The sequence below is a fragment of the Fusarium mangiferae genome, assembly GCF_900044065.1.
Source record: "Fusarium mangiferae strain MRC7560 genome assembly, contig: FMAN_scaffold001, whole genome shotgun sequence".
Lineage (NCBI taxonomy): Eukaryota > Fungi > Ascomycota > Sordariomycetes > Hypocreales > Nectriaceae > Fusarium > Fusarium mangiferae.
The window spans coordinates 3,498,430-3,525,822 of NW_024573921.1; the positions used below are offsets into that span (position 1 = coordinate 3,498,430).

General features: G+C 48.6%; 10 protein-coding genes across 10 annotated transcripts; 8 read left to right on the forward strand and 2 right to left on the reverse strand.

The window, feature by feature from the left end:
• Window positions 1-2,342: 2,342 nt before the first annotated feature.
• On the forward strand, window positions 2,343-3,539 carry FMAN_01602 (uncharacterized protein; the record flags this gene model as incomplete). Its single annotated transcript, XM_041820800.1, has 3 exons — window positions 2,343-2,771; window positions 2,829-3,053; window positions 3,111-3,539. 3 exons carry the CDS (start codon window positions 2,343-2,345, stop codon window positions 3,537-3,539), a joined length of 1,083 nt encoding a protein of 360 aa, XP_041676943.1.
• A 145-nt stretch (window positions 3,540-3,684) lies between these two features.
• Window positions 3,685-4,506, forward strand: FMAN_01603 (uncharacterized protein; the record flags this gene model as incomplete). Its single annotated transcript, XM_041820811.1, has 3 exons — window positions 3,685-3,960; window positions 4,066-4,170; window positions 4,219-4,506. 3 exons carry the CDS (start codon window positions 3,685-3,687, stop codon window positions 4,504-4,506), a joined length of 669 nt encoding a protein of 222 aa, XP_041676944.1.
• Window positions 4,507-5,298: 792 nt separating this feature from the next.
• Window positions 5,299-7,256, forward strand: FMAN_01604 (uncharacterized protein; the record flags this gene model as incomplete). Its single annotated transcript, XM_041820823.1, has 2 exons — window positions 5,299-5,592; window positions 5,652-7,256. The coding sequence occupies 2 exons, from the start codon at window positions 5,299-5,301 to the stop codon at window positions 7,254-7,256; spliced, it is 1,899 nt and encodes a 632-aa protein (XP_041676945.1).
• Window positions 7,257-7,945: 689 nt separating this feature from the next.
• Window positions 7,946-9,844, forward strand: FMAN_01605 (uncharacterized protein; the record flags this gene model as incomplete). Its single annotated transcript, XM_041820834.1, has 4 exons — window positions 7,946-8,016; window positions 8,077-8,375; window positions 8,426-9,639; window positions 9,692-9,844. 4 exons carry the CDS (start codon window positions 7,946-7,948, stop codon window positions 9,842-9,844), a joined length of 1,737 nt encoding a protein of 578 aa, XP_041676946.1.
• A 6,229-nt stretch (window positions 9,845-16,073) lies between these two features.
• On the forward strand, window positions 16,074-17,441 carry FMAN_01606 (putative flavohemoglobin; the record flags this gene model as incomplete). Its single annotated transcript, XM_041820845.1, has 1 exon — window positions 16,074-17,441. One exon carries the CDS (start codon window positions 16,074-16,076, stop codon window positions 17,439-17,441), a length of 1,368 nt encoding a protein of 455 aa, XP_041676947.1.
• A 598-nt stretch (window positions 17,442-18,039) lies between these two features.
• Window positions 18,040-19,023, reverse strand: FMAN_01607 (uncharacterized protein; the record flags this gene model as incomplete). Its single annotated transcript, XM_041820856.1, has 4 exons — window positions 18,040-18,280; window positions 18,331-18,424; window positions 18,477-18,641; window positions 18,690-19,023. The coding sequence occupies 4 exons, from the start codon at window positions 19,021-19,023 to the stop codon at window positions 18,040-18,042; spliced, it is 834 nt and encodes a 277-aa protein (XP_041676948.1).
• Window positions 19,024-19,576: 553 nt separating this feature from the next.
• FMAN_01608 (uncharacterized protein) lies at window positions 19,577-21,287 on the forward strand (the record flags this gene model as incomplete). Its single annotated transcript, XM_041820867.1, has 4 exons — window positions 19,577-19,586; window positions 19,636-20,133; window positions 20,189-20,269; window positions 20,320-21,287. 4 exons carry the CDS (start codon window positions 19,577-19,579, stop codon window positions 21,285-21,287), a joined length of 1,557 nt encoding a protein of 518 aa, XP_041676949.1.
• A 96-nt stretch (window positions 21,288-21,383) lies between these two features.
• On the reverse strand, window positions 21,384-22,256 carry FMAN_01609 (uncharacterized protein; the record flags this gene model as incomplete). Its single annotated transcript, XM_041820878.1, has 4 exons — window positions 21,384-21,945; window positions 21,992-22,029; window positions 22,080-22,126; window positions 22,178-22,256. 4 exons carry the CDS (start codon window positions 22,254-22,256, stop codon window positions 21,384-21,386), a joined length of 726 nt encoding a protein of 241 aa, XP_041676950.1.
• Window positions 22,257-23,660: 1,404 nt separating this feature from the next.
• FMAN_01610 (uncharacterized protein) lies at window positions 23,661-24,504 on the forward strand (the record flags this gene model as incomplete). The annotated part of the gene is made up of 3 exons (XM_041820889.1): window positions 23,661-23,737; window positions 23,787-24,218; window positions 24,270-24,504. 3 exons carry the CDS (start codon window positions 23,661-23,663, stop codon window positions 24,502-24,504), a joined length of 744 nt encoding a protein of 247 aa, XP_041676951.1.
• An 873-nt stretch (window positions 24,505-25,377) lies between these two features.
• Window positions 25,378-26,856, forward strand: FMAN_01611 (uncharacterized protein; the record flags this gene model as incomplete). Its single annotated transcript, XM_041820900.1, has 1 exon — window positions 25,378-26,856. One exon carries the CDS (start codon window positions 25,378-25,380, stop codon window positions 26,854-26,856), a length of 1,479 nt encoding a protein of 492 aa, XP_041676952.1.
• Between the last annotated feature and the right edge of the window lie 537 nt (window positions 26,857-27,393).

Below are 27,393 nucleotides of genomic sequence, written 5' to 3' on the forward strand. Positions count from 1 at the left end.
ATGTAAGGCTGAATAGATGGCTGACTTGCACAATATCTGCGCCTCCCATGTGGTGTTTTCGAATTCTTCATTCTGATTCATCGATCTACATGCATCCTAGTAGGTCCAGATTGCAGTCAAAGGTATGACATATTCCGATAAAGTCATGTGTCCGTGTAATGGTAGAGATGGGTGCGTGTAAGTTAACAACTGGCATTGGCCCATGACATGAGGTGGCGATTTCCAAATTAAGGAACCGATCCACCATCCTCCACGAATCACTCAACTACCTTATACGTACAATCCCAGACAGAACATAGCAATCTTAGTAACTAGGTAGCACAGCAGAGTTACCAACCAGTATGGGCTCATGGCTTCCACGTCACCCAGCGGTAAGTAACACAAGAGACTAAATAGGTAGTTTGCATCGCATTCTCGATCTAAAATACACCCGCTTTATACAATTCAAGTCTAAGAATACAACGGCCGTTGCAACCGTGTGTCTTAAATCTTGAAGACAGACGCCACTGCATCATCGTGCATCACGCTTCGTGATCGGTGTGTTGACAAACAACTTGCCCAGGGGTCACATATAAAGGCTAAATATGAGCAATTTGCTTCTTCTATAGAAATAGAAGTTTTGGAGGATGTCTTTGTCTGTTTATTATTGATTTACTTTAACCGAGGGCTCTGACGCCAACTGGTGGCATCGCAGCATCCACGACTGCGTGTGCACCGGTTATTGCGAGACCCCAGCAATGACACAGAGGCCGCCAAGCTGAGCATTCCACATCTGCGTGAACATATCTTTGCGAGAAAAGAGTAGGCTACAATCACAGTTCAATGCCCCTAGGCTCTCCGAACTCGGCGTTCCTAGGGCTTTGTCTTCGACATTTGTGTTTGGCGGACCAGCCTCATTGGGCTTTCTCTTGAAGTCACGGTCTCTGAGACACCCTCTTCCACGCCAGGATGTACCTCCAAACTATTGAGGCCATTGGCCCTCTCTCAAGCGAACTAGAGAAGCATAGGTCACCAATCTGCGGCAAAAGCACAGTTGATGAGGGTTGAGCCGGCAGAAGGCAGCCTAAGCCTGTGAGACACTCTGCGTTGAACTCTCCCTGATTCCCGTCAGTCGGTGTCAAAGGATATTTTGACAATCCCGCCACCGCTCAAGCGCCGTCTGGTTAGTCCCACGCCGCAGCTATCCCTGTGCAAGAAGCATCACAAGACATCGGCGCATTGAGGTTCAACCGGCGGCAGACCGATGTAACACGGGAAGGAAGTAGATTGAGGTGTACTCACGTTAAGTACAATATTGAGGGTCTTCGTATTATAAATAGAGGTTATCTGGCTTAGGAATAAAGCTTTAAAGCCGCTGCCCGCCGTTCTTCTGCTTTAATCAGAGGATACATAACAAGCCATTTCGAAGACTTCTCCCACCACTTTGACTTTCACGCACTTACGCACTTTCAGTTTATATATACACTCAACCATGTAAGTGATCAGAGCTATGAGCTGGGTTCGATTTCGTGACGTGCCACACTGGAGATGGTATTGACTTTGCTTGTCATAGTCACCCTACGACGTTTCGCTGCAGTCACCTTGAGAATGGTCAGAAATGATGGCCCCAACACCCTGCAGCTGCCTCGTGCCTGTTCTGGCTTGTTGGAGTTGAGCCTCACAAGCCATCGAGCACCTGTTGGTCAGTGTCCATGCTCCGCAACCCCCCTTATGCACAGGGCTGACGAGTTATTTGTTCTAGCTGCCCTTCCACTGTTGCCTGCGGTACCCATCCACGAATTGCCGCCAAGAAAAAAGGCTGTATGGGTCTGGACTTGTGTAAGTGCCCTGATAATATACCGCATCTTACATCCCATACTGGGTTTCCCTTTTGACGCATATGGCTAACAATCGCCGAGTGCTATTGCGGTCATGGTGGAATGAAAGTTAGCGTCGATCCTTGTCCTTTTTGCAATATGCCTCGCTGCCCAAACTGCATCACGCACAGGTTTAGATAGTGCATATAGCTGGTCCACATGATAATGGAAACCCTTCGGGAGGTGCGTTCTTACTTGAATTGTATACAGATACTTCTTGTTATGTGCCGGGTACATATCCAAGATTCAACATTGAAATATGATATCCTATAACTTCGAATTGTTTTTCAGGCTGTGTTGTGATTGCTGGTGGTGGCTGCAGCTCAGCTGGGAGGATGTGTGTGTGGGTGGGAGGGGACCAGCACCTGGCATAAAACTACATGCTCCCGCCATCACTGAACAATTCTTATTTTCTATTCAAATTTCCAGTCGATTTCTACTAAGCCGGCCTCTTCGCTGCCAGGAATAGCAGAGTTCAGCCACGCCATGGAGGCAAGTATTGACTACCTCCCAACGAATTCCTCCCCGAAACCCAACTACAAACCAAGTTTCTACAGTTCCCTCGACCAGATCAAAGGCAGTTCTGCAGTTTATTCAACTAGAACGACTGGATTCAAGTTGAGAGACCGCTGTCGTTCGGACGAGGAGACGACGGCCTGCCCAGATGCGGCTCCCACAAAGCCTTACGACAACTCGTCCCGATGGAATAGAATACCAAGTAGAGTCGAAGGGGCAGACTCCATCCTTGATAACTTCATTCCCGATGTCCCAGATAACCCTCGACTGAAGCATACCCAAGAACCAAGAGCATGGGTATCCGAACGCCACTCAACTTCCCATGATGATGCACCATATCAGCCCCTCGGCGATCGAGGGTTGAATAATTATGAGCTCTATGAGGCGCTCAAAAGCCATGTCAGTCCACCGCGCGGTAAGCTCGCTCGACACAGCTGACTTAGGCATAACGTCTAGCGTATGAAAGAAGTGGACAGTCCTCCTTGGAAGATGTACGATATCCAGAGATTCGTCACGTTTATTGTTATACTGAGTCTTCTCAGATATATCAGCAATCCCAACGGTGCTAGTATTCTCGCACTATTAAGAGCATTCTCGCCATCACAAGCTGATGACTTGCGTAACCTTCTGGCAAACTACCTCGAAATTAGTCCAACTCCGATATTATCTCTTCAGTTCTCTGTATGTGACAATATATGGCTTGGATTGTTTCTATCCGCTAACACTGGAATCTTCTAGCAGACTACAAGGTTCTCTATTTGCTTTAATCTTCCATTCCTTGTTGTGACAAGTCGCGAGTACGAAGACAGCCGCATCCTTACGGGTAACCACTACCTTCGAGCACGCTACGACTTTTCTCTGTTATTTCTAGAGACTCCCAACCCGCCTGTAAACCAGAAAGGGAATGCAGTATTCAGCAGTGGTGCTATTCTTCATCAAGTTGTCTACTCACTCCTGGTTACCGGTCACAACAGCAACTATTGGGTCGCTGTCTGCCTGGATGAAGACTTCTCCGGCAAAGAGTTGAGGTTACCCCACGGGAACGAGGGCGAAAATAACCATGCAGGTGATGATCCCATCACATCAGAGCCATGCCTTGAAGTTACTACATCTCCGCAAGCGTATTCACTCACGGCTTTGACAAGACAGCTTCAGAGAATTGTTTAGCATCATGGGCAGGTCTTAGAATGCCTCAGAAGTAGTCTGACCCTATACGTATGCTATCCCCTCCCATCATATCGCACAGAAGTTCATCCGGATTCTGTGTACCTGGTATCCTGGATTAATCATTCATAAGCATCGGTGGGGAGTGATGGCTTTGCTGAAGCACTTCCACCTCAGAGAATGCGAGACTGGCGGAAACGCTTCCCGAAAATACTTCAAGGCTGATCGACAGGTTGAAAGATTTCTGGCAGACCCCATCATTGACCCGGAGACAACTCTTTACGGAGAATTGCAACAAGGTCTACGGGGCGATATAAGTACTTTGAGGTCCCTGCGCGCGATAGAGGCCCTCTGCACCCAGATGATGGATATCAGTGTTCATCTTGAGCAGCTCAGTGAGTCCTACAATAAAGTAGACGGGGGGGTAAGTAGTCCTATTACTTTTCCTTTTCTTTTTCTTTTTGCTTCTCATCGTCGCAGTTCGTAATAGGGGCTTCTTAACACAGAGGATATGTACTGACAAGGGTAGAGCGATGACGATTCTGGAGACAACCGGCGTAATAATGACAACGCCGGTCGAGATGAGGGAACGAGTGGAAATAGTAAGATTCAACGAATTACTGCAGCATCATTTGTATGTTTCCCGCATTTTACTTGGAAACACACAAACTGACAGATCTAGGCTTTGAGCATCCTGAATCTGGTTGCACAGATATATGCTGGTAAACCCGAGAAGGACGGTGATTCTTCAGCATCGGGATACATCGCTCTGGTGGTCATTCTGAACGTCTTGTTCTTTCTGGGAATTCTGTGGTATCTAAGATCGTATGTGACCAGGTACGTCCGATTGATGTGGCATTTTCTTTCATTGACGAGACAACGTATTTGGCAATGGTTTGTAATAATGGTTGGATTCGTCAAGATGATTAGAAGAATGGCATATGGATTGGTTGTCGCTTCAGCTATCTAGCTAAGTATCCATGATTTCATCCATCAAAATCACGAGGTGAATGTTCACAAAACACTATCAAGAAAACAGTGAAACGCCATGTGGTAAAAGCGATACACATTTGGCAAGACAGGAGAAGTACAGATTCCATGCCTGGTGCCTATGCCGCACTGCCTCATAGGGCACTACATGAAATAAGGCGCCTGCAATTACGATTCTGCTGAAGTTTAATGACGCTCGTGAGGTTGCATTCGGGCCTCAAAACTCTGCATACTCAGCTTCGATTGTTGTTCTCTGTATGTCACATGGCCCGGATACCACTTTCACCAGTAACCTGGGCCTCGAGCAACAAGATCGCCATCTGTCGATATGTGACACGTCTCCTTCGGTCAACCAAAAGATGCCTTATCACAAGCATGAAGATTTGATGTAACACCTGATGATATTTGAGGGCATGGTGCAGCGATACCCTTTCAACCGGGGAGGTTGTTGGCCAATGCTATCTGACAGCCTTATTTGCGACGAATCGCGAGAGTCATGTGTGGCTGCCAACGCATCACGCATCTTGGAGGTTGGGCAACACCAAAGCGGCGTGGGAGCATCCGTAGCAAATCAAATCGCCAGTTACAGAAAATGAGGCTCTGAGGATAGCAAGTTGCTTGGTACCCAACTACCCACTCTCACAGTTCAAATGGCCTTGGGTGCGCTTCCTTTTCAACTCAAATAGTTACTGACATGAGGCAACCGAAGCTCTAACCTCTGATTCATCTCTTACGCTTCAACACTATCATCATCATCATCATCATCGTGGCTATGGCGGCGACAACTTGCTCAGTTAGTGGCATCGAAAGTCTGCTCGGCAAGGCAGGACTGGACACACCAATTCCCGAATACCCCGGTGCAGATGTAGTGCACAACCCACAAGACATCTTCCGAGCTTACCTCGCCGATATCATCCAGAAGCTTCTCGGATGCGATAAACAAATTGCCTACGATGCCATACAGACCTCCAACATCACGGGCATGGGTGATCTTATCGTTGTGGCCCCAAAGCTTAGACTGAGGGACACCAGGCCCGAAGATTTGGTCATAGATCTCGCCGGAAGAGTACGACCTTTGTATATCCGTTCTCCGGATTGATTAAAGACTAACGTGGATTCAAACAGCTCCCGGTATCGCCGCCCTTTGGATGCCCTGTAAAAGACGGCATTCGTCTGCAGATTTTCTCCTCTCCAAACACACTCTCCCGACTCTTACTGCCGTATATAAATGACAGAGCTGCCTCATATGGCTACGATAAATCAATTGGGCTCACTGACTCTACAGTGCCGGATAGTCCCAAAAAGAAGCTTGTCGTGGAGTTCTCGTCCCCTAATATGGCGAGTGAGTTTCAGGTTTCTCACTTGCGTAGTACTTTGATTGGTGCTTACATCGCGAATATCCACGCCAGTATGGGTTGGGACGTTGTCAAGATGAACTATCTAGGAGACTGGGGGAAGCAGATTGGACTCCTTGCTGCTGGTTGGCAGAGGTTTGGCTCGGAAGAAGAGTTCGAGAAACAGCCACTCCGTCACCTTCTCGAAGTCAATCACAAGATTCAGGATCTATTCAAGCCAGAGCTGGAAGAATGCAAGGCCGCCAAAGCGAATAAACAAGACGTGACCGAGATTGAATCACGGGGCTTGTATGCCGAACGAGACATCTTCTTCAAGAAGATGGAGGACAGGGAGCCAGAAGCCATCGCAGTATGGCAACGATTCCGCGATGCAACTGTCAAGGACTATACCGACTCATACGCACAGCTCGGAGTGGCATTCGATGAGTATTCTGGAGAATCGCAGGTAACTGCTGAGTCTATCAATGAAGTCGAGCAGATCTTGAAGGACAAGGACATATACGAAGAGCACGAAGACTCGTGGAAGATCGACTTTTCTAAGCACGACGCAAAAGGGCTCTCACTCGCTGTATTACGATACCGAAACGGGACGACTTCTTATCTGTTACGCGACCTTGCTGCAGTGTTTGATCGATACAAGAAACACCAGTTTGACAAGATGATCTATGTCGTTGCGATGGAGCAAGAAATGCACTTCCACCGAGTTACCAAGACTCTTGAGCTCATGGGAAAACAAGATCTTGCTGAGCGCATTCAACATGTTTCTTTCGCCAAAATCAATGGACTTCCAGAGAGACTGAAGGACTCAAAGCTTTTGAGCGACTACATCGAGGGATGCCACTCGATGGCACAAGCTGCTCTCGACGAAGAGGAGGAGGGATCATATCATGTGGACAAGTCCGAGAGATCGCTGGAAAAACTCGGTCTTGCTGGCCTATTCTTACAAGATCACTACCACAAACGAAACACGTCTTATATGAGTGAACCTAAGAAAATGGTACAGCTCCAGGGGGACACGGGTGCAGCTATCCAAGACTGCTATGCCAGATTATCCAAGAAATTGGAGTCAGGTCCAACGACCTTCGACTATACGAAGCTCGATTACGCCTCGTTAGAAGAGGAGGACTATGCTGAGCTTCTGCGTATCCTGCTACAGTATCCAGATGCAGCACATGGCTCTTTCAGAACTCTTGAGCCATCTTTTATCGTGGTGTACTTGTCACGACTTATCGATCAACTCATATGTACGCTTGACGACGATGATGAGAAAGATTGGACCGGTCTTGATACCGCTAGCGAGGCGCGATATGCTCTCTATGATAACGCAAGACAGGTGTTTGAGAATGCGCTGAGACTTCTTGGTGTATCACCATAGAGTTCGTGAAGACTCCAAGACAGTCGAGGTTGTTGTTGCCAGTTGTGATCTGCATGTTTTTAATCTTTTGCCTATTCTTTTCTCTTAGGTCCTGCAAGTTTGGCGTTCATCTTGGGGTTTTCCTCCAGATTGAATCTGTCTGGTTTAGATATTGTTCTTAGTTCAGTGAAATCTATGATGTCAAGAAAGGCCATCTGAGTTAACAGATGGACAAAGTCATTAAGCTAGAATCACAGGTCCTCAAATAATGAAGAGCGTCTAACAACTTGCCCTATTACTCTGTACTGAAGCTCCATATAATATAGCTTTGTAAAGTCGATTCTTTGTGTCAAACTAAATTTACTTACTATGCAAGTATCTCATATGAGAGGAATCTTCTAGACATCACGTTCCTTGTTTGCTTGATTAATTGCCTACCCTGGAACTTGGAGGTCATCATAAGGGTCCTCGTAGGTGCGGGGCGGGGCAGTTGGAGCTCCACCCAATGGGAAGCTCCCTTCATAGACTTGCATCGAATGAGCTAGAAGGCATCCATGGCCCTCTTCTTCCCCACCAAAGATCGCCTGGGGCGACTCTCTCATATTTCATCGTCTAGTAACTTTGATTCTTTGATACCACAGACTCGATACTCCGATCAGAACTGCTGTTTAATAGCTATAACCCTCAGATTCTGCTAATTCACACACGAAATGGCTTCCGCGGACGAGCTCAAGGCTCTAGGTAACAAGGCCATTGCCGAGAAGAACTTCGACGAGGCAGTGTAGGTTACCACCAGTAACAATAACACAACGGAATATCGGGGTTGCTAACTACGACACAGCGAAAAGTTCACCGAGGCTATTGCCATTCAGCCCGATAACCACATTCTATACAGCAACCGATCTGCTGCTTATGCTTCAAAGAAGGACTGGGAAAATGCTCTGAAGGATGCTGAGAAGACCACCGAGATCAAGCCTGACTGGGCCAAGGGCTGGGGACGTAAGGGTGCTGCTTTGCACGGACAGGGCGACCTTCTGGGTGCCAATGATGCGTACGAAGAGGGATTGAAACTCGATGCCAACAACGCCCAGCTCAAGAGTGGGCTGTCTTCAGTCAAGAAGGCTATGGAGGCCGAAGTTGGTAAGCAATATATCTACAAACCACACTTATGGCGACTGACACTTCCACAGGAGGACCTCAAGACCCCAGCGGTGGCCTCGGCCAAATGTTCAACGACCCCCAGTTGATTCAGAAGCTCGCCTCAAACCCCAAGACCAGCGGTTTCCTTGCCGACCCCTCATTCATGGCCAAGCTCCAATCGATCAAGAGCAATCCTTCAAATGCTTCCGAGATCTTCAGCGACCCCCGTCTGTTGACAGTCATGGGTGTGTTGATGGGTGTTGATCTGGAGATGCGCGAGCGCGAAGTCGACCCCAACGCCGAATCTCAGGACTCTCCCATGCCCGATGCCCCACCAGCTCCCAAGCAGCCCGAGCCCAAGAAGGCCCCTGAGCCTGAGCCCGAGCCTGAGCTGGACGAGGAGGCTGTCGAGAAGAAGAAAAAGAAGGAAGAGGCCGACAAGGAGAAGGCCCTCGGCACCGAGAACTACAAGAAGCGCAACTTTGACGAGGCTATTGCACACTACACTAAGGCCTGGGAGACCTTCAAGGATATTACCTACCTAAACAACTTGGGAGCTGCTTATTTCGAGAAGGGTGACTACGACAAGGCCATCGAGGCCTGCACCAAGGCCGTCGAGGAGGGACGTGAGATCTACGCTGACTTCAAGCTCATTGCCAAGAGTTACGCTCGTATCGGTACATCTTATGAGCGCAAGGGAGACTTGGACAAGGCTGTTGAGAACTACAACAGGTCTCTCACCGAGCACCGAACTCCCGATGTCCTGAACAAGCTGCGCTCTGCTGAGCGTGCCAAGACTGAGGCTGGCAAGAAGGCCTACATCGACCCTGCCAAGGCTGAGGAGGCTCGTGAGGAGGGCAACAAGAGGTTCAAGGAAATGGACTTCCCTGGTGCCGTTGCCGCCTACACAGAGATGACCAAGCGAGCTCCCGATGACCCTCGTGGTTACAGCAACCGGGCGGCTGCCTTTGTCAAGCTCTTCGAGTTCCCCAGTGCTCTCGAGGACTGCGACACGGCTATCAAGAAGGACCCTACCTTCATCCGAGCTTACATCCGCAAGGCTCAAGCCTACTTCGGCATGCGCAAGTACTCAGAATGTGTGGATGCCTGCACTGAGGCCCAGCGCGTTGACCAGGAGCACCACAACGGTGCTAACGCCCGTGAGATCGAGCAACAGCAGCAGAAGGCTCTCTCGGCCATGTACTCTGCCCGTGATAACGAGACGGAAGAGCAGACCCGAGAGCGTCTGATGAAGGACCCCGAGGTAGGATTACCCACCGTTACTCAATGGCTGAAACGTTTACTGACATGTTTAGATCATGGGACTCATGCAAGACCCCGTGATGCAATCGATCCTCCAGCAGGCACAGTCGGATCCCGCTGCTCTTCAGGAGCATATGAGAAACCCTGGTGTGCGGTCCAAGATCCAGAAGCTGATCGCTGCTGGCGTTATCCGGGTGGGTAGGTAAGCGAAACGAAGCGAAGGAGATGATGGCGACGGTGATGGGTTACAATAGGGAAAATTTGCTTTTTCAGACATGGAATCCCCTATCCAGAATCTCATGGGACGGGGAAGGGATCTGGAGCGTGTGTGATTTTGAGTTGGCAGATTACTTGACGTGTACGAATTAATACGGAGTACCAGGGTCATTTGCTGGTTGCTAATGAGAAATGAAACCTTTGAAGCAAACTGACACATCTTTTTTGGGATATCATATGCGATGTGAGATGGTGTATCACGAGTGGTCAAATGAGATAGGACATCTCGTTGCTGGCCTCGCTGTTTCAACTAACGACACATGGCTGGGAGTGAATACCGTTATTGGACAACTGAAAGGAACTTGGTGTAGTATTGCATGAGTATACTGCGATTATCCGTGTTCAACTCCCGATTCCTTGTTATCTCACGACAGAGGACAATGCGAAGCCTCTCAGTGTCCAACGCCAACGCCACACTGGTTCGAATATAGTAACGAATCCCACCAACAACCTCTGCCCAAGGGGACCGAGCAAAGCTGAAGAGAAGAGGGTGTACAGCAACTGAACAAACAGCTGAGAAGCGTGGAGACACTACACGTGGAGGGCACGAGGTAATGCAGGAACACGGCGAGAAGTGAACGGAACGGGAAGAGAAAGAAACGCGTCTACCACGTTTGACGGTTACAAAGAAAGGAGGTTGAGTTTTCACAATAAGAAAAGTGAGGGCTAAATTTGGCGGAGAAAAAGGTCAGAACGGGAAGTGTTGGAACCGAGTGTGGAAAAAGCAAGTTGACTCTCAAGCTAACGAATGTCAAGGAGAGAGGAGGGTGTGTGAGACATGGTGAAGAAAGCTAACGGCTCGGCTTGAGGACAAAGGAGACGGGTCGGGTCCGAGACATTGAGAAAAAGAAACAAATATTCATGTCCACGGACCGGGATATGAAGAGGCAGAGAGAAACGTGACAAGGTGAACCTGGGATGGAATCGGGTTTGAGTTTCTATGATCTGCGATGCTAAGACATTTTCCGGAGGTTTTTAGCTTCATAATAACGCTCAAGACTGGCCTTGAACTTTGATATATTGAAACAATAAAACACCTTATCAAGCTGTCGAGCTCCGCTGCTGGCAGTACATGAAGCTCAAGAGAACAGTGAGGATGCACTAGTGAGCGGTTCAAGCTAGAGTCATTACAAAGCTCCCAACGCCAAGAGCTTATTTCTACTACACTACCAATTACTTTACGAGCATTGACGAAAATATTTTATCTCATGCGTGGCGCCTGTATAATGACGATATTTCCTTTTCCCAGCCGTTTCCGTTATCGTACATCAATGGCTTTTTAATAGTGGGATGCTCATCTTGTTTGTGTGTGCGACACTAATGACTCGAACTGCAAACTGATTATGAGAACTGACGAACCGAACACGGCGGCCCGCGCTTAGCTTTGGTGTCTCTTCTTCTTGTCTCGTTGTGTTGGTGTTCTTCCTTTGGTGCGGCTATGAACTGATGTGGCTGCATAGTTCGCTTGGATATAACAAATAAGAAAAGAAAGAGGCTGAGGGGATATGATGTTGGTAGCCTTCTATTCGATGATGGAGAAGCTGCAGAATATGAACAGACGAGGCTTGTGGGGAAGAGTCTCTTTCGCGCATATTGTATTCGGCCGACGGCGAGATCCATATCTGTCTGATGCATGTCTGGGCCTATGTGTTCATATGTATGCGAGTATCTATGCGAGTATCTCAGAGGGGCTATGACGAGAGTCGTCCCTCTCCAGTTTTTGCAGGATCGTCGATTCACAGATGCCCTGTTCATCTACTGGATCTAAGGTTGGAGGATGTCAGAGGTCCGAGAGCAAAGACCAGGGCCATCTCGGAGGAATGTGAGAGTTTGACTGCGTGAGATGCTGAATCACTAGGATGTTTGGGAGAGAATACGCGAGTGCAACTGTGCAAGCGTGCGAGCAACGATCATCTTTGGAGAAGCGAGAGAGAGTTTTTTAGTCTTTGTGATATATCGTAAAAACGATGTCGAGATGGCTGGTTTCAACTGTCTCGGTGCTACGGTAAGAAAAAGAAAGGAAAAAGGTGCTGCCACTAGAAATGACGAAATTGCTATGATATGATATGATCAGAGGACTCAATTCAACGTTGAAATTATTTATTCTATTCCGGTTTGAGCAGTCTCTAGCTGAAGGACTGACGTTCGTCTTTCACACGAAGAGGCTCTCGTGCCCATTGGAAAAAGTTTGTGGCAGCAGGGGTTTGTCACTTACAAGGGTATGATAGCCTCCCAGCTAGACCCCGGGCGGTGCCGTCGTACGGTATATATCCCATACCTGGGCAATAACTGAGCTAGAGCCTAGAGACGCAGACACAGACGCAGGTGTTGATCTATCCAAGGCTGAGAGAGAGGATCCGCCGTGTGCCGAGCGAGTTTCAGCGAGTGCCCTTGGACGTTGGGGATCGTCTCTCATCTTTTCCACATTCATTGATATCAACATGAACATGGACACGGGGTAGGTTACATGGTAGATCTACTGCCTCTAACATATTTATAATGTATGAGTCTTAGTGGATGAGCAGCCACCGTTCATTATGAAATGGACCAAGCGCACCGCTCGCCAAGCATAGACTAGAGACTGACAAGAAGAGAGATTCGACCGTTGAAAGATTTTTCATCTCCTTTTCTATTAGCAGATCTGGCCGGTGTTGCCGAGTTTTTAAGAATACGATAGTGTCTTTTGGCGAGTGAGGCCTCATGAATCTTTATCATGTTCCGTCAAAGCGGAAGAGTATCCGTCATTTTGTTCTCATCTCGTTAGCTAATATTAGCGAGCTCGAGATGTAATGGTTCATCCTTTATCCAGTTGGACCTAATACTAATCTAGATCCTCGAGGAACGGTTCTTGGCTATGGATATCGGGAATCTTGGGTGCTCTCGTGATGCAGGTACACGTAGCATATCAGATTTGTGTGGTTGGTCGAGATGCTGTGCAGTTGGTTATGGATAGGGATATGCAGATGCTCTGTGTGATTGTGATGGATGGTAAGAAATTGGGAGATATTTATTCTATAATTTGTGATATGTCATTGTGATTCCTACACTTGGAATAAAACAAATTGAATTGCTTCTTTCATTATCATTCTGCTCGAGTGACCGTGAATGCATTGGATGCGTCACTGTATCCGTAATTCAGTACTGTTAGCCCGGGCAGGGCTGCTGCTGTAAAAGACCCAATTACATCGACCGTTGACTGTAACTGGGGGCCGCTAGTTTAGACTTTCTCAAAATCACCTTTTTTCTCTGGACCCTGAGCCGACTAAAAAGCAAAAGCAGCCGGAGAAAGGACAAGCTTCCCCTCAGAAAGAACGAGAATAAGGGAAATAACGGCCGTTGAGAAAAGAAGAGACCAAAAGAATGCGGGTGGAAGACAGCCCGACGTTCCGTCCGTCTCCGGCTTTGGCCGACATCTACGGAGGAGCTGTCAAACAGATGAGACTCAGGTCCCAGTGTGGACGGACCATTGTATGGGGTTGGAAAAGCACAGAGCATCTAATTTGAGCCCGGACACAAGAACAAGTTACGGAGAGAATCGACAACGTTTGAAAGGCGGCGGGAGCTAGGAGTGGTCGGTGCGGATCTTTATGAGGAGCCAAAGCTTACGGGCTGAAGATGTTTTATGTTACTTACGAAGCTCTGATTCTGCATTGATGGGATCAGAACCACAGACCATTCGGAATACTCGGGGCCTCTTTTGCTCTGTCTCCCTCTGACGTCTTCGGAAGTGAATATGGAGAAGTAGACGGACGGCATTGACCGGACTGTTTATTAAGTTAGGCTGTTGAGCAGTACCTACAGGCCACAGCTACGCATGCCTAACTATGCCCTTATTCGCATGGTTCCGGGTTCTTCTAATGTCAGGCACAGGCACAGCACACGAGATTGGTCCCGTAATCGAACAATTCCGAATGTCTTCTGGAAGCATTCACTGACCAGTTCTCTAGCTCTGTACCTCGGTCGAACGAACCAACACACATTCTCAACTCCGAATTCCATTGCCCTATCATTGTGGCACAATTGACACGCCGCTTCTGGTCAAAACGCTGACGATCCCTCTACTCACAAGCTTTACTACGTACACTCGGCCTTCAGATGCAATACAACCTCGGTCTGCAGTCACAGTAGCTATGGCAATCTGAAGGTTTGGAAAGGATTCCCATGACGCAGACCTCAACGGTCGCGTGAGAAGTGGACTCTTGTCAATGGGAGATATCTGACCTAGACCTAGCATTTTCGCGTGGGGGAGAATTGAGATTACACAACCTGTGAACAAGACACCCTTGATTCGTTAAACTGAAGCCGTCTTAATCAGCCAACTGTCAGCTTTCTTAGTGTTGCTGTCGGGGCTCAGCTCAATCCTCTGCCGGCCGGTGATGATACAATCAAACCACCTGCCACACACAATGGCTCTCTATTGTCGCGCCACGGCCAGACACAGAGTTTACGGTGGCTGTCAAGACCCGAGCCCAGGTACCGAACCCGAACTTGGGGTGAGGTAACCTCGAAACTACGTAGTGCCGACAGGACGCTACGGGGGAATGTGGTAGACAGGGAGTTTGGGGGTGCAAGGATCCTTTTGGTGTTGAGGTGAGGCCATGCTATTCCCGAGAGCAACAGCTTGGATGAAGTTTATTGCTCTTACTCCGTAGGCTGGCTAGTTATGCAGTACGTGTAAACACTCGTTCTATGTCGGAACTTCTCGTCCTTGGAGTTCAATACTCGCGGTATATTTCGCTTTTCGTACATGACCTGTCGTTTTTGAGCGTCACTCACAAAGCTGCAACGCCTTGAGAGTCTAAGACGGGCTGTGAAAGCCAATAAGTTACATGTCGTTTGTTTGCCTGGACAATGTTTGCTTTTCGTCTCTTGTGATTTGCCGTGTTACAAAGCAGTTGTCTAGAATAGCGCCTCCAAGTTCTGGACCCTCGCTTCCGGTTGGCCACATCTGACGTTCCATTCCTCAAACATGTGGTTGCCATGCGTTGAGTTGCATTCATGTTGTTGTCTCGCGTGGCTACCGCATGGCTTGAGACTTCTAGGGGTGAGGGATTGTATGGACGGCAGATATCCCCGTCGATGATATACTTGCCTAGCTACTGTAACTCAGCTGTAGATCTCCACAGAGTTTTGAGATCAAGAGCTACTGGAAGGGAACTAAGTTAGTTAGTGATGGACATTCTTTATGTCGTTTTAGAGGTGAAACTTGAGTCAAGCTGGGCTTGTATGGCTTGTGCTCTGACTTGAGTACCTTACATTGGAAATAACTGATAATTAATTGCCTTTGCCACACGCCATATCCGTCAAGCCTTAATTCAAGCTGTCAAGTCAAGCCAAAGTGGACTAAAAAGAGAGTTTTCTTGTGATTTGGTTACCGAATCTAGAATCTAGATCAGCCTCGTTTCTCACCTGTTTCTATCCTCGGACCATATTCATAGCCAAGACTTCCCTAAAAGATTCATCCTCACTGTACCCTTCAGTGGAAGCCGCCGGGCCACCCCAAAAAGCAAAGAGAGCCTGGAGCTTACAGGGCCTGACCCCACTAACAGAAAACCTCCACCCTCCTAGAGGGAACTAACAATGGATCCCAGCTGTTCTATCGTACGACTTCCTGAGCTTGGATTTCCCAACATCCATCCACTTCGCTTTTACTTTTCGCCCTCACTTAGATACACCCTCTATTGCCTGGGGGTACTGCTAGGCCTACCACGAGGAATAGACGGCTTGTGGAGAAGCTCGAATTTTCTTTCTTTTCTTTTTCCCCTATGGCCATGGCTATGATCTCTGTTTGTGGGTGTATCACCCCGTCCACTCTAAGTCAACTGGGGGCGTGTGATATCTCAATATCCATGCCATACCATGCCATGCCCTTGCTGTGTCATGGCCATCAGCCATGAGTAGAAGGAGGAGGAGGAGGATATAATATCTGGGGACGACTCCCCTTTCAGATTCATCTCTCGACTGACGAACTCTGCTTCATTACAACATCCATCTCATTCCTTTACTCATCTGCTACTCTACCAACCTCGACATATACAGCAGTTACACGAAGCGTTGTCGACATTTCTCAAGACTCTGTCTATTCCATACTCACCCTAAGCCTTCTAAGAGGTGCCTCTCTTACTACTCCTTCAGCTGTAATACCTCACACTCTTCACAATGGCTCTGTCATATCAACAAACCAGGCTCATCCGGGGCACCATCCCCGCCCTCACCGACCACGGAGAGCGCATCACCACCATCTTCTACCGCAACATGCTCCGTGATCACCCCGAGCTCAACGACTACTTCAACACCGTCAACCAGGCCAACGGTCGCCAGCCTCGTGCCCTCACCGCCGTCATCCTCAGCTACGCCAACAACATCAACCACATCACAGAGCTCATCCCCAAGATGGAACGCATGTGCCACAAGCACTGCTCCCTGGGCATCAAGCCAGAGCATTATGGTATCGTCGAGAAGTATCTCATCGCTGCCTTCGCTGAAGTCCTCGGTCCTGCCATGACACCGCAGGTCAGAGAGGCCTGGCAGAAGGCCTACTGGATGCTTGCCAAGATGCTCATCGGTCGTGAGGCTCAGCTCTACCGTGACTTTGGCAAGTGGCAGGGCTACCGCAAGTTCCGCATCGAGAAGAAGGTTGAGGAGTCTGATGACATCTACTCCTTCTACCTCGTTCCTGTCGACGGCAAGCGTCTTCCTCCCTTCCAGCCTGGACAGTATGTCTCTGTTCAGGTGCCCATTGCCGACAAGGGCTATGTCCAGTCTCGTCAGTACTCCCTGAGCGAGGCTCCTCGACCCGACTACTACCGCGTCACCGTCAAGCGAGACGAAGGACTTCACATGACCCGCAGCGGTCGATATCTCGGAGGCGATGCCCTCAACCCCGGTGTTGTCTCTAACCTCCTTATCGACATGAAGGACGAGGGCGATATTGTTGAGTTAACTCATCCCGCTGGCGAGTTCTACCTTGACATGTCCAACACTTCCAACGTTCCCATCGTTCTCATCTCTGCCGGTGTTGGTGTCACTCCTATGATGTCCATCCTGAACACCGTCTCCGAGCGCCAGCCTCACCGTCCTGTCTCCTGGATCCACGGCTCTCGCCGCTCCGTTCCCTTCTACGACCAAGTCCGACGCATTGCCCGCAATCGCCCCAGCTTCCGCACCAACATCTTCAAGACCCATCTCGCCGAGTCTGACGTCTACGGTATCACCTACGATCACGACTTCCGCATGGATCTTGCCAAGGTCGACAAGGAAGACCTCTACCTCTGCAACAGCTCTACCGAGTACTACATCTGTGGACCTGAGCAGTTCATGCTCGAGATGGCCGAGTACCTCAAGGCTCAAAAGGTCGATGCCCCTCGTATGCATTTTGAGCTCTTCAGCACTGGTGACATGGAGTTCAAGGTCGATAACCTGAGCATTGGCTCTGCGTCAAAGGCAAATTCCATCAACAGTAACGAGGCCAGATGCCCCAGTTCCGGAGCCATCTCTACAAATGGTGCTACCTGCCCCTTCTCATGACTTTGGACCATATCTGAACAGAACGAACAAAAAATAAAAATATCTACGGGGCTCTCGGTCATGGGCTAGATTACGGGAAGTGATGAGGCGTTACGGGTTAGGCGCATATCTTATTCTTTATCGATGTATCTCTTGTTATAAGATTCCCTTTGACAAATATTCTCTTGTCAAACCATAATACATGTTCATGTTCTACTTCTACGCTACACGATCAAGGGGTTTCGACGACACATTGGGATTATCTGAATGAAAGGGCGGGAAGGAAAAGTGCGAGATTTAGGATGGGATTGGGAGGTATCTAGAAAGCGAAAAGAGAATCAACTTAATTTTCATTGTTCTACCTGAATCAACAAACATGCTAAGACATGATACTCCATCTATATAACTACAACTATTCCAAATAATGAGCGAATAAATTGGTGTATACGTGGTCCCGTACTCGCTTCTCAAGCGATCCCCCGTCTTTGCCCGCTCCGGTAGCATGGCAGGGTAGGCTGCTAAAAACATCTGGAATCAGGAGACAGATGACGAACAAAGGAAAAAACCGCGTATGCAAGTGAAAGATAGGAGAAACGAAAGAAGAATACCGGATGTTCCGTTACTGTTCGTAGTTATGAAACTTCTTCCAATGCTTGAGCAGATTGTCCTGCCTCGTAAACTTTGAAGTACACCCCTCAAGACCACAGATCCTCTCCTCGGTGAGGATACCCTTGCTCGCTGCGTAGGTTCTGTGAGAGGTTCGGTAGTGGCGATCCATGTCCCGCTGCTCTGCCTTGGTGACGTTGCAGTTGGGATCGGCTTTGCATTTGACAGGCTTGTTGTGGGTTTTCATGTGTTTGCTGCGTCGTATTAGTCAAAACATTCTTTGTTTCATGTTTGCAAACTTTACTTCAAGTCTCTGTTGCCGCCGAAGAAGCGGTCACATTCTGAACAGTAGTGTGGAGTGGTGCCCTGGACTGTAGACGATGAAGCCTCCGGTAGAGCTGAGATGTCGTTAGCTTGTTTCTGTTTCAACTAGAGATGGATGTAACATACTAGGCTCGGCAGTTGGATAGGAGCTGGGGTAATTCTGGGTTGCATAACCGGACCCTGAACTCAGTAAGACCTCATTGGGGTTGACAGTTGCAGGTTGCTGCGTCATGTAATACAACATGCTTGGATCCTGAGTCTCTGGGGCACTCGTGTCTGTTGCGTATACACCTGAGTTGAAGTCAGAGACTTGTGAGTCAGCGCTCTACTGGCTCTGACTTGGACCAGCCTGACTGTATGAGGCAAAGCCCTGGGTATCAGTATATCCAGGGTATGAGGCTTCAGAAATCAGATTGGGATCAATGGGGATGTCGTCCTGTTGAGATTGGTGGGATCTGCTGGAACGACTGTGTCTGTGAGAACGGTCGCTTCGTCGTGACATGTCTAGAATATGGTAACTCTTAGAGTATGACTTGAAGAAGAGCTGAAAAGATGGCTGGTCTCGCTGAAGGGATCTGAAAGCCTTGGTATTAGCTCTTGGGAGGTTATTGAAGGTAAATTTATACTCACTGAAAGAGCCTCTTTGGAGGCCGGCCGGGGGCCGACAGCACATTCTCATCTCTGTGATGTTTGATAGTGCTGTCTGGATCAATACTTGAACAAGGGAAGGGTTGAGAACAAGATAGAAAACCTCAGATTCTAAAAGGCGGAATACTCAATGGCGTAGTCAGGATATGAGACAACTCGCGATATCACGAGTCTGCCTCGTCCGACATTTGCGACCCAAATACAGGCCAATTTCGGTGGGATTCGTCATTTTGGTTGGAAGATTCAATGAAGATAAATGTCAGATTAGGCGATCGAGAATGTTGGAGGCCGGCTTGGGAGATGCAGATGTTGGTCACCCCGCATGATGCGATGTGATTGACTGATGGGCCTCCCAAACTGGCCGGCCTCCGACATGAGGCTTGGACGAGGCAGATCTTGGGGCTTGAAAGAGTGTAAAAAGTCAGAGAAGCTGAAAAGCTCAAGGCCTCTTGGGCGATAAAAAGCCATATAAGAATAAGACTCTCTTTGAATGGCTGACTTTGTAACTGCAAACTGCTCTTGTCGAGCATACACTCCAGCCTATTGCACAAACAAGGCCCTTGATAGCAAAACCAATCATGACTACTGGTAAGCTGGCCCTTCATCAATGAAATATACAATAACTAAAGGTCAACAGACGACATAATCTCGCTCAAGTCCAGGCAGAAACGCCGTCTCTATGAGCCCATCGTCCTGTACAAGGCTCTTACTGAGATCACCCACGAACAAGGCGCTCTTCGTCCCGCTGAAGCCCCAGAACGGCCGAGAACCGAAGAAGAGCGATGCCATCACTTTCTCCATAAGCTCGCAAGTATCTGTGATAGCACAAAGGGCGGTAGGACCGTCACTTCAATCGCCATACTCGATGAGGAAGAAAAGTACAAATACGTCTTTGCTTGCAACCAGATATCCGATGGAGACCTCGGCGATACGCAAGATCTCCTGACAACAGTCATAGAAAGTCTGTGTGGCTTTCATTTATTTCCGTTGGATAAGAAGAAGGCTGTCGAGAGTGAACTTCTGAAGAAGATTGTCTCATTCAACTCGCCAAGGATCAACTGCTATCTCAATGCACTGAAGGCGAAGAACATTGTGGATTGCCTTGAGTACTGCCAGCAGCAGACAGACACAGCCAGTAAGTTAGACTACCGGTATCCCAAGATACAAATTAAGGCTAACAAGAGATATAGACGCCTCTGTTGAGGAGGGTTTGAGGAGTCTTGAAAGAGCTATTGAGGATACAACAGTCAAGAACATGCGTGATAAAGAGTGTAAGACCCATGGGTCTCATGTATTGCCACAGGAACTAATCAGAAACCAGACTTTGAAACTTACAACACGATTCAACAAGCGCTCGAGACGTTTCTTACCCGTGAAGTCAAAAGCTACATCGACAAACGTGCCACCAATGGTCGCTTCAGCGAAGGCCGTAGCTTTGTATGCTGGTCAGAGTTACGACACAGCCTATCGCGTCTTCAGAGCTACAAGAAAACGATCCAAGATCTCATCGCAGCAGAGAGAGAATGGCCAGATATTTTCCAGGAATTCGAAGTTGTTTCAGTAGAGTCCAGTCAGTCAGAGCCCAACCCCCTCGGTAAGAAGAGCGAGAAAGCTTCCAACATCATCGGGCGTATGTGCAGCAATGAAGCTTCACGACAGCGATATTGTGATCTTGCGCAGAACCTGCAGAGGATGTTTGACTTGGATGATCGTATACAAACGCAGTGCACCAAACCTACTTTCAAGCCAGTTGTACACTGCGAAATACTGGTCCTCGAGTGGATAATGGCCCTCAACCGAGAACTGGCTCAGAAACATCACCCAGGGGTCACGTTCTTCAATGGCTGGAGCTACATTGGGAGCAGTAAACCGGCATGCCAGCTTTGCCGCTACTACTTCGACACTGCAGGTCAACACAACGGTATCCGCACTCGAGCAGGCCATGGTAATCTTTACGTCAACTGGCGGTTTCCAGATCTTCACGAATCCGACGGCGCTTTCGGTCAAACACGACGACAGAGCATCTTCAACTCGATGATAGAGAAGATTCGGCAGGATGCTTTTGGGATCTTGGTGATGAGGAACTCGGAGGGTAAAAGGCATGACTCGAGCACCCATCCTCTCATGTCGGTGCGGTATACGGATGTTCAGACGGAGTTGAGTGTTGGTGATCTGCCCGATGTCGATGAACTGGGCGAGGGTTTTGCTACGGGGCTCAGTCTGGACTCGCCGAGTAACAGTTTGGAGGAGTCGGACTTTGATGATGAGGATGGTGGAACCACTCTTTAATTATTTCGGGATGTCTATTTTGTATCTTTTCTTCCTCTGAGCTGTATCTCGTTTATATTGCCAACACGTGTTCCTATAACTTCGATAATGTATGTCTTAGTGGTCATTTCGCTTGTGCCAGGGAGCGGTAGCCTCAAGGAGGTCCTTGTGAAGCTGGCTATCGCCACTAGTCTTGTACACTTCTTCAATGACGTTGTTGCGCTGCATGAAGATCAAGAAGCCACCCCAGACGAAGTCAGCATAGCTGGGGGTCTTTCCCATGAAGAAAGGTCCCTCTGAGTTCTCCTTCAACAGAGCCTCAACCTCTTGAATATGTGGCTTCGAGTTATCCCAAGCCTGCTGGCCGCCATTCTCCTTATGAAGCTCATCAAGAGGCTTGCCGGCCACCTTGGATCGTGTCTCGTGCCAATAAGGGATGCTCTTGTCGCTGAGGATGTTGTTGGGAACGGTGTAGAAGTATACGGGCCGAAGGGCGCTCATGATGTTTGGCATGATGGAGAAGAGTTTGGCGAGGACGGGTGAGTCCTTGTGGACCGGGGGCTCAGGGTGGTCCTTCTCGACGCGCTCCAGGATCTTGTTGGAGTCCATGATGTATTCTCCATCGGGGAATTTGACAGTTGGGATGGTCCATGTTCCAGTGGATGGGTTGGCAGGGACACTGAAGAGTGTTAGTTGAGTTGTTGTGAGTGACATTGAAGACTTACTGAGGCTCAAGAGTGGGCTTGATGTCGGGGTACTCGAGCTGGTCATTGATCAATAAAAGAAGCGGTGACTATGGGTTTCCTGACGTACCCATTCGGTCTTGTAGTCAATTCCCTTGAAGTTCAAGAGGAATCGAGCTATTGTACAGTTAGTGATATGTCATGAGGGGTAGCAGTAGCTTGACTGACTCTTCCATGGGTTGAGAGACCAAGCACCGACAGGATCTCGGCTCGGGAGATCAAAGAGGACGTATTGCTCAGATGACATTGTGAGTTATTGGTGATGGTGAATGAATTGTCTGGCGTTATGACTGAGTTGAAAGTTGTAAGGATGAAAGAGGATCCTTACGAATATGTCATTATCGGTTGATCTATACGAGCTCCAAGCTCATGAGGGGGAGGAAGGAGGGGCAATAGTGGGGAGCTGAGCTGTCATGGATGGAGATCTTCGGGTCTGGGCCGAGGAATCTGGTCAACGAACCAGAGTTGATCTTTGGAACATGCAACTCGAGACTATCTTGAAAGAAACCAACGGAGTTTATGCTCTATCAGGTACAGCCGCTGTAACTAAGGTATGTGGACATTGTGTTGTTAGTCATGCGTCATGTCGATAATGGATGGACCCCTGTTTCTGACTCAGGAACGTAAGCTCAAGCCATAGAATACAGTTTCAGACATCAAACTGCATCATCCAAAATCCTTTGTTGGCAGAATATTCATTGACCAACAGCTTATATAGATATTATTATTTTATTGGATGTCCAATCTTGAGTGATTGGAGGGAGAGTCCAGATTAGGCATCCAAGTTTGGGGGCCGGGAAAATCAAGTGAAGTAGCAATAGTGGCGAGTTTTGAGCTGTCATCATGAGTACACCACTCTTCTCAAGGCAAGACAAACACTGCATCAACTAACAATGAGAAATATCCCTTACAAGATTCGATGCAGGGGGCAATTTTGTGGTGCGCCTGGCAGCCCTTTGATGATGACAAGGGATAAACGATAGTGTCGGCTTTTTCAAACGAGACAGCCCAGCCATGAAGCACATTCTGTAAACACAAAGCCATGTCAAGTTAGCAAGGCTCCGACCTGAAGAATCTCAGGGAGGTTCTCTTCATTAGACAGGTGCTGCATGTCATCATGCAAAGCTTGATGCTCACGTATCGTTATCGCCACCAGCACAACATGAAACCGCCATCTTGGTCGGCTAACTACACTATCAACTTGGGTTTATGAATCTCCCTCAGCCTTATAGGGATAGAAGCGACACACAAGATGGACCTTTCAACACGGAATTCCGTGTCACCACTAACAAAAAAAGCCAAGACAGTGGGGAACGAGTGCGAGAGCGACAGGATCTAGCTAAGCATTTTACCCCTGTCGCTATGCAAGCACCACTCAGCCCCCAAAAAGAGGATCGGCGGACCAATTCAACATGGTCCAAATCCTTCGACGTCACAGATAGCAATACTGTTGGCTGAACCTTGGGCTGAGACACAGCCACTGAGCCTTGCAAGATGTAGTAGTTAAGCGTTGAATCCTTCTCCATGTGCCTAGAATTAGCTCCTTGCATTGCATACAAGAGACCCTTAGGTCCCCACCTCAGTTCTTCAATTTCTTGCAGCTCTTGTCTCGCCATACAGCACAGCGATAAGCACAGCAACACACAAAACAATGGCCACGATACAGAACACTGCACAGCCCAACACGCTAGAAACGCCAGACTTACCACACCGTCCTACGACTCCAAGGCCAGTAAACTACAGCTCTATCTCTCTTCCATCAGCTAACTCGACATAGAGTAATTCGCACCGTTGTCCACGATGAAGGTCTCCCGGAAGTTGTTCACTCAAATCAACCCACAAATCCCACAGAATACTACGATGCTCCGATACCAGTAGACTCGGAAACAGACAAACGATACAACGAAGCTCCCATTCCAGTCACAACACTCGACAAAGATGAAACTGCACCTCCGCTGCCAGTTCGTCCATCTTCTATTACACCGCAGCCTCAGCAACCCTACCCCTACGGCCCAGACGGTTATGCTCAGCCACAACATCCCGGCTTCGTCGCTCAGTCACCGCAACTACTGCCTTACAACAGCAATGAGGTCGTAACGTATGTGACACCGCTCGACCAGCTTGGGGACCACCCAAAGTTTGTGGATTGTCCGTTCTGCAGACATCGTGCAGAGACACGAGTGAAGAAGGTATCTTCGAAAATGACACAGTGAGATCCCCAAAGCAGGTCCTAAACACCTTCCATGCTAACAGTCTCTAGTGTCTCTGCAACGGTCCTCGGATTCACAACGATAGCTGGCGCTGTTGTTCCTTACGCTGGGAAGTGGCACTCTCACACAGCTCACTACTGCAGCAACTGTGATCACAAAGTGGCAATTCGAAAATGGGGATCCAGTCAGATGAAACCTCAAGGGACACCAGATTATCTAAGGGAGGCATCGAGATATGGCCCTGCTCACTCACCGAGCATGTCCAGTAGCTCGACGAGAGGGTAAAGATGATCTATATGAATGATCGTAAGGGATTGATACCAGGACGAGAAACGGGTTTCAAAGAGATAGGAGCTGTTGATGGAATTCGATATCTAAACGACAGGGGCTCATGTCTTAGCATTTAATTTGATTTTCAAGACGTGAATATCCAGTTCATGAATTGTGACTGTGTAGTTACAGTTGCTCCCTGCAGTCAGACTATTGGCGGAGAAATATACAAATCTCGATGATTGCTTCGTTGGCAAGTCTCACTGGACAGACTCTCATGGGTAATATGTGCTTGTCAATGAGCATTAGTCGACCGCTGAAGATGGCTTTGTCTGGCCAATCATGCATTGTGGTAATGTCGATCAGGGTGTTCCACTGGGCCTGTCAGATGCTTATTTTCTGCCCTGCCCTGTCAGATATCAATTGAAGCTCATATGAATTACATGAATGCTTTGTCAGTCTGTAGAGAACAATCGTTATATTGTATACTGTTAAAATCTAGTTTTATCGACATGTTTCCGGCCCCTGTAAGTTGTCTTCACAAGCACCTCGTTAGAACCAGAATCAGTGCTGTATTACTCTAGATCAGTGGTATCCCAGTACCGGGAACTTGGACAAAAATAGACTCAATTGAGAAAAGATACGCCTAAAACTCCTCGTACGATGCCGATTCTGGCTGTAAGATGCTTATGTTTACTGCAATTGGCTCGAACGCAGTAAAATGGCTTTGTGGCGTCAATTAACTGCGGGACTACCTAACACCTTGGAGCAAGTACATGCATGTACTTAGGGGTTCAGAGCGCAATTTCTCAACACCAGTTTCACTCCTCAACACCTCCAATCTCTCGCACGTCACCTCCAACCTCGTCGTCGCACAGCCTCTCAGCAATGGAAGAATCAACAGAACACCACGACATTCTCGTTATAGGAGCTGGTCTCTCCGGTATCAACACCGCCCATGTTCTCAACCAGAGACTCCCCCACCGCTCGTACACGATCCTCGAGGCGCAATCGGCCATTGGCGGAACATGGCGCTTCTTTCGATACCCAGGCTTTCGATCCGACTCTTTCATGACAGCTTTCGGCCTGCCATGGTATCCTTGGAAACATAAACATAAGATGGCGCAGGCGGGCGAGATTGTGGACTATCTGGAAGAGGCTGTTGATGCAGCAGGCTTGAGGGACAAGATTCGGTTCCGACATAAGATGCTGGCGTGCGAATGGCGGACAGACGAGCAGAATTGGAAGATAGAAGTTGACGCAGACGGTCAGCGAAAGACGTTTATCGCCAACTTCGTCATCAGCTGCGTGGGATATTATGCGTACGACAAGGCTTTTCCGACGACGATTCCAGGTCTCAAGGGCTTTGGAGGGCAAGTCGTTCACCCTCAATGGTGGCCTGAAGACCTCGACTACTCTGGCAAACGCGTCGTTGTCATCGGTTCAGGAGCCACCGCGATCACAATTGTCCCATCACTTGCTGAGAAGGCAGGGATGGTGACTATGCTCCAGCGCAGTCCGTCCTTCGTCATCTCCCGGCCCACGACTTCCAGTATCGACTCTTGCTTGAAGTACCTGCTCCCCTTCTCATTAGCACACTGGCTGTTGTATTGGAAAGACGTGTTGCTTGAGGTCTTTTCCACACAGTTCCTCCTCAACTTCCCTGGCTTGGGCCGCAAGGCCTTGATGGGGGAGATGCAAAAGGCACTGCCCAAGGACATTGATGTCAATGTTCACTTTAACCCCAGGTACAATCCCTTCCAACAACGACTCTGCATGTGTCCAGATGAGGACTTCTTCAAGGCTCTGCATCAGGACAACTGCGAGATTGTGACAGACACAATCGAGACTGTCACAAAGGACGGTATTTTGCTCAAATCTGGTCGCAAGCTCGAAGCCGATATAATCGTTACCGCGACGGGGTTGTACTTCCAACTCTTCGGCGGCATAGCCCCGTTAGTAGACGGGCAGCCCATCGATGTTGGCTCACACTACGCCTGGCGTGGCTGCATGGTCGACTCTGTTCCTAACATGGGGTTCGTGATGGGCTACGTGACAACATCATGGACGCCCGGCGCCGACATCATGGCCAAGACATTGATAAGTGTTATAAAGGAAATGGAGAAGACGGGTTCAACGAGTGTTATGCCCGTGCTCGACGAAAAGGACAGGAGCAAGCCGCAGAAGCTACCCGTCAGTGCTACCAGCAGCTATTTTGTCAAGGCTGCGGACCGTATGCCAAAGGTGACTGATGAAGGTCCGTGGTATGGACGGGTGAACTTGGCCAAGGATTGGTGGGCGTGGTTAATGGGTGATATGTCGAGTGGGCTTCTTTACAGCGGAGGACAAACAAAGAAGGATATCTGAGACGTAGATATTTGAGCGGAAGAATAACGCCACGAGTTTGCTTTTCGGGATTTGTTGGATCTTTATGGCGTTTGCCTGGATCCGACACTCCCGGAGGATCGCTTGCTGACACGATTTATGAATGATGAGAATTGGCATTACCTTATAAGCTTATCAGGATCCTTGCAATGTCGTATCTTACATGTAACTCACGCTGACCAATTCTGAGCATCTGAATTGAGACTTGTTGGTCTTCCTTTCTGCCAAGGCTATTGGCTGCTGAAGATGCCTCCATTGTCAAAGTCGGGCTTGGGCCTAGAGCTAGCACAATCGAAGCAAAACGCCTCAAGTTCGTCCCCGCGATTGGATCTTTTACTAATTACCTAGTAGTTATTCTCCGATCCGTTTACTTTCACGATCAAACAGTCTCAATCACGATCAAGATTCATTTGTATTTACTCATTTGCGCAGCCCAGAACTGTTACTCTCGGTTATATACCTCGCCTGAACAACCCTGCCATATCCACGCCAACTTTCTATCAACGTCTTCGGTCTGGC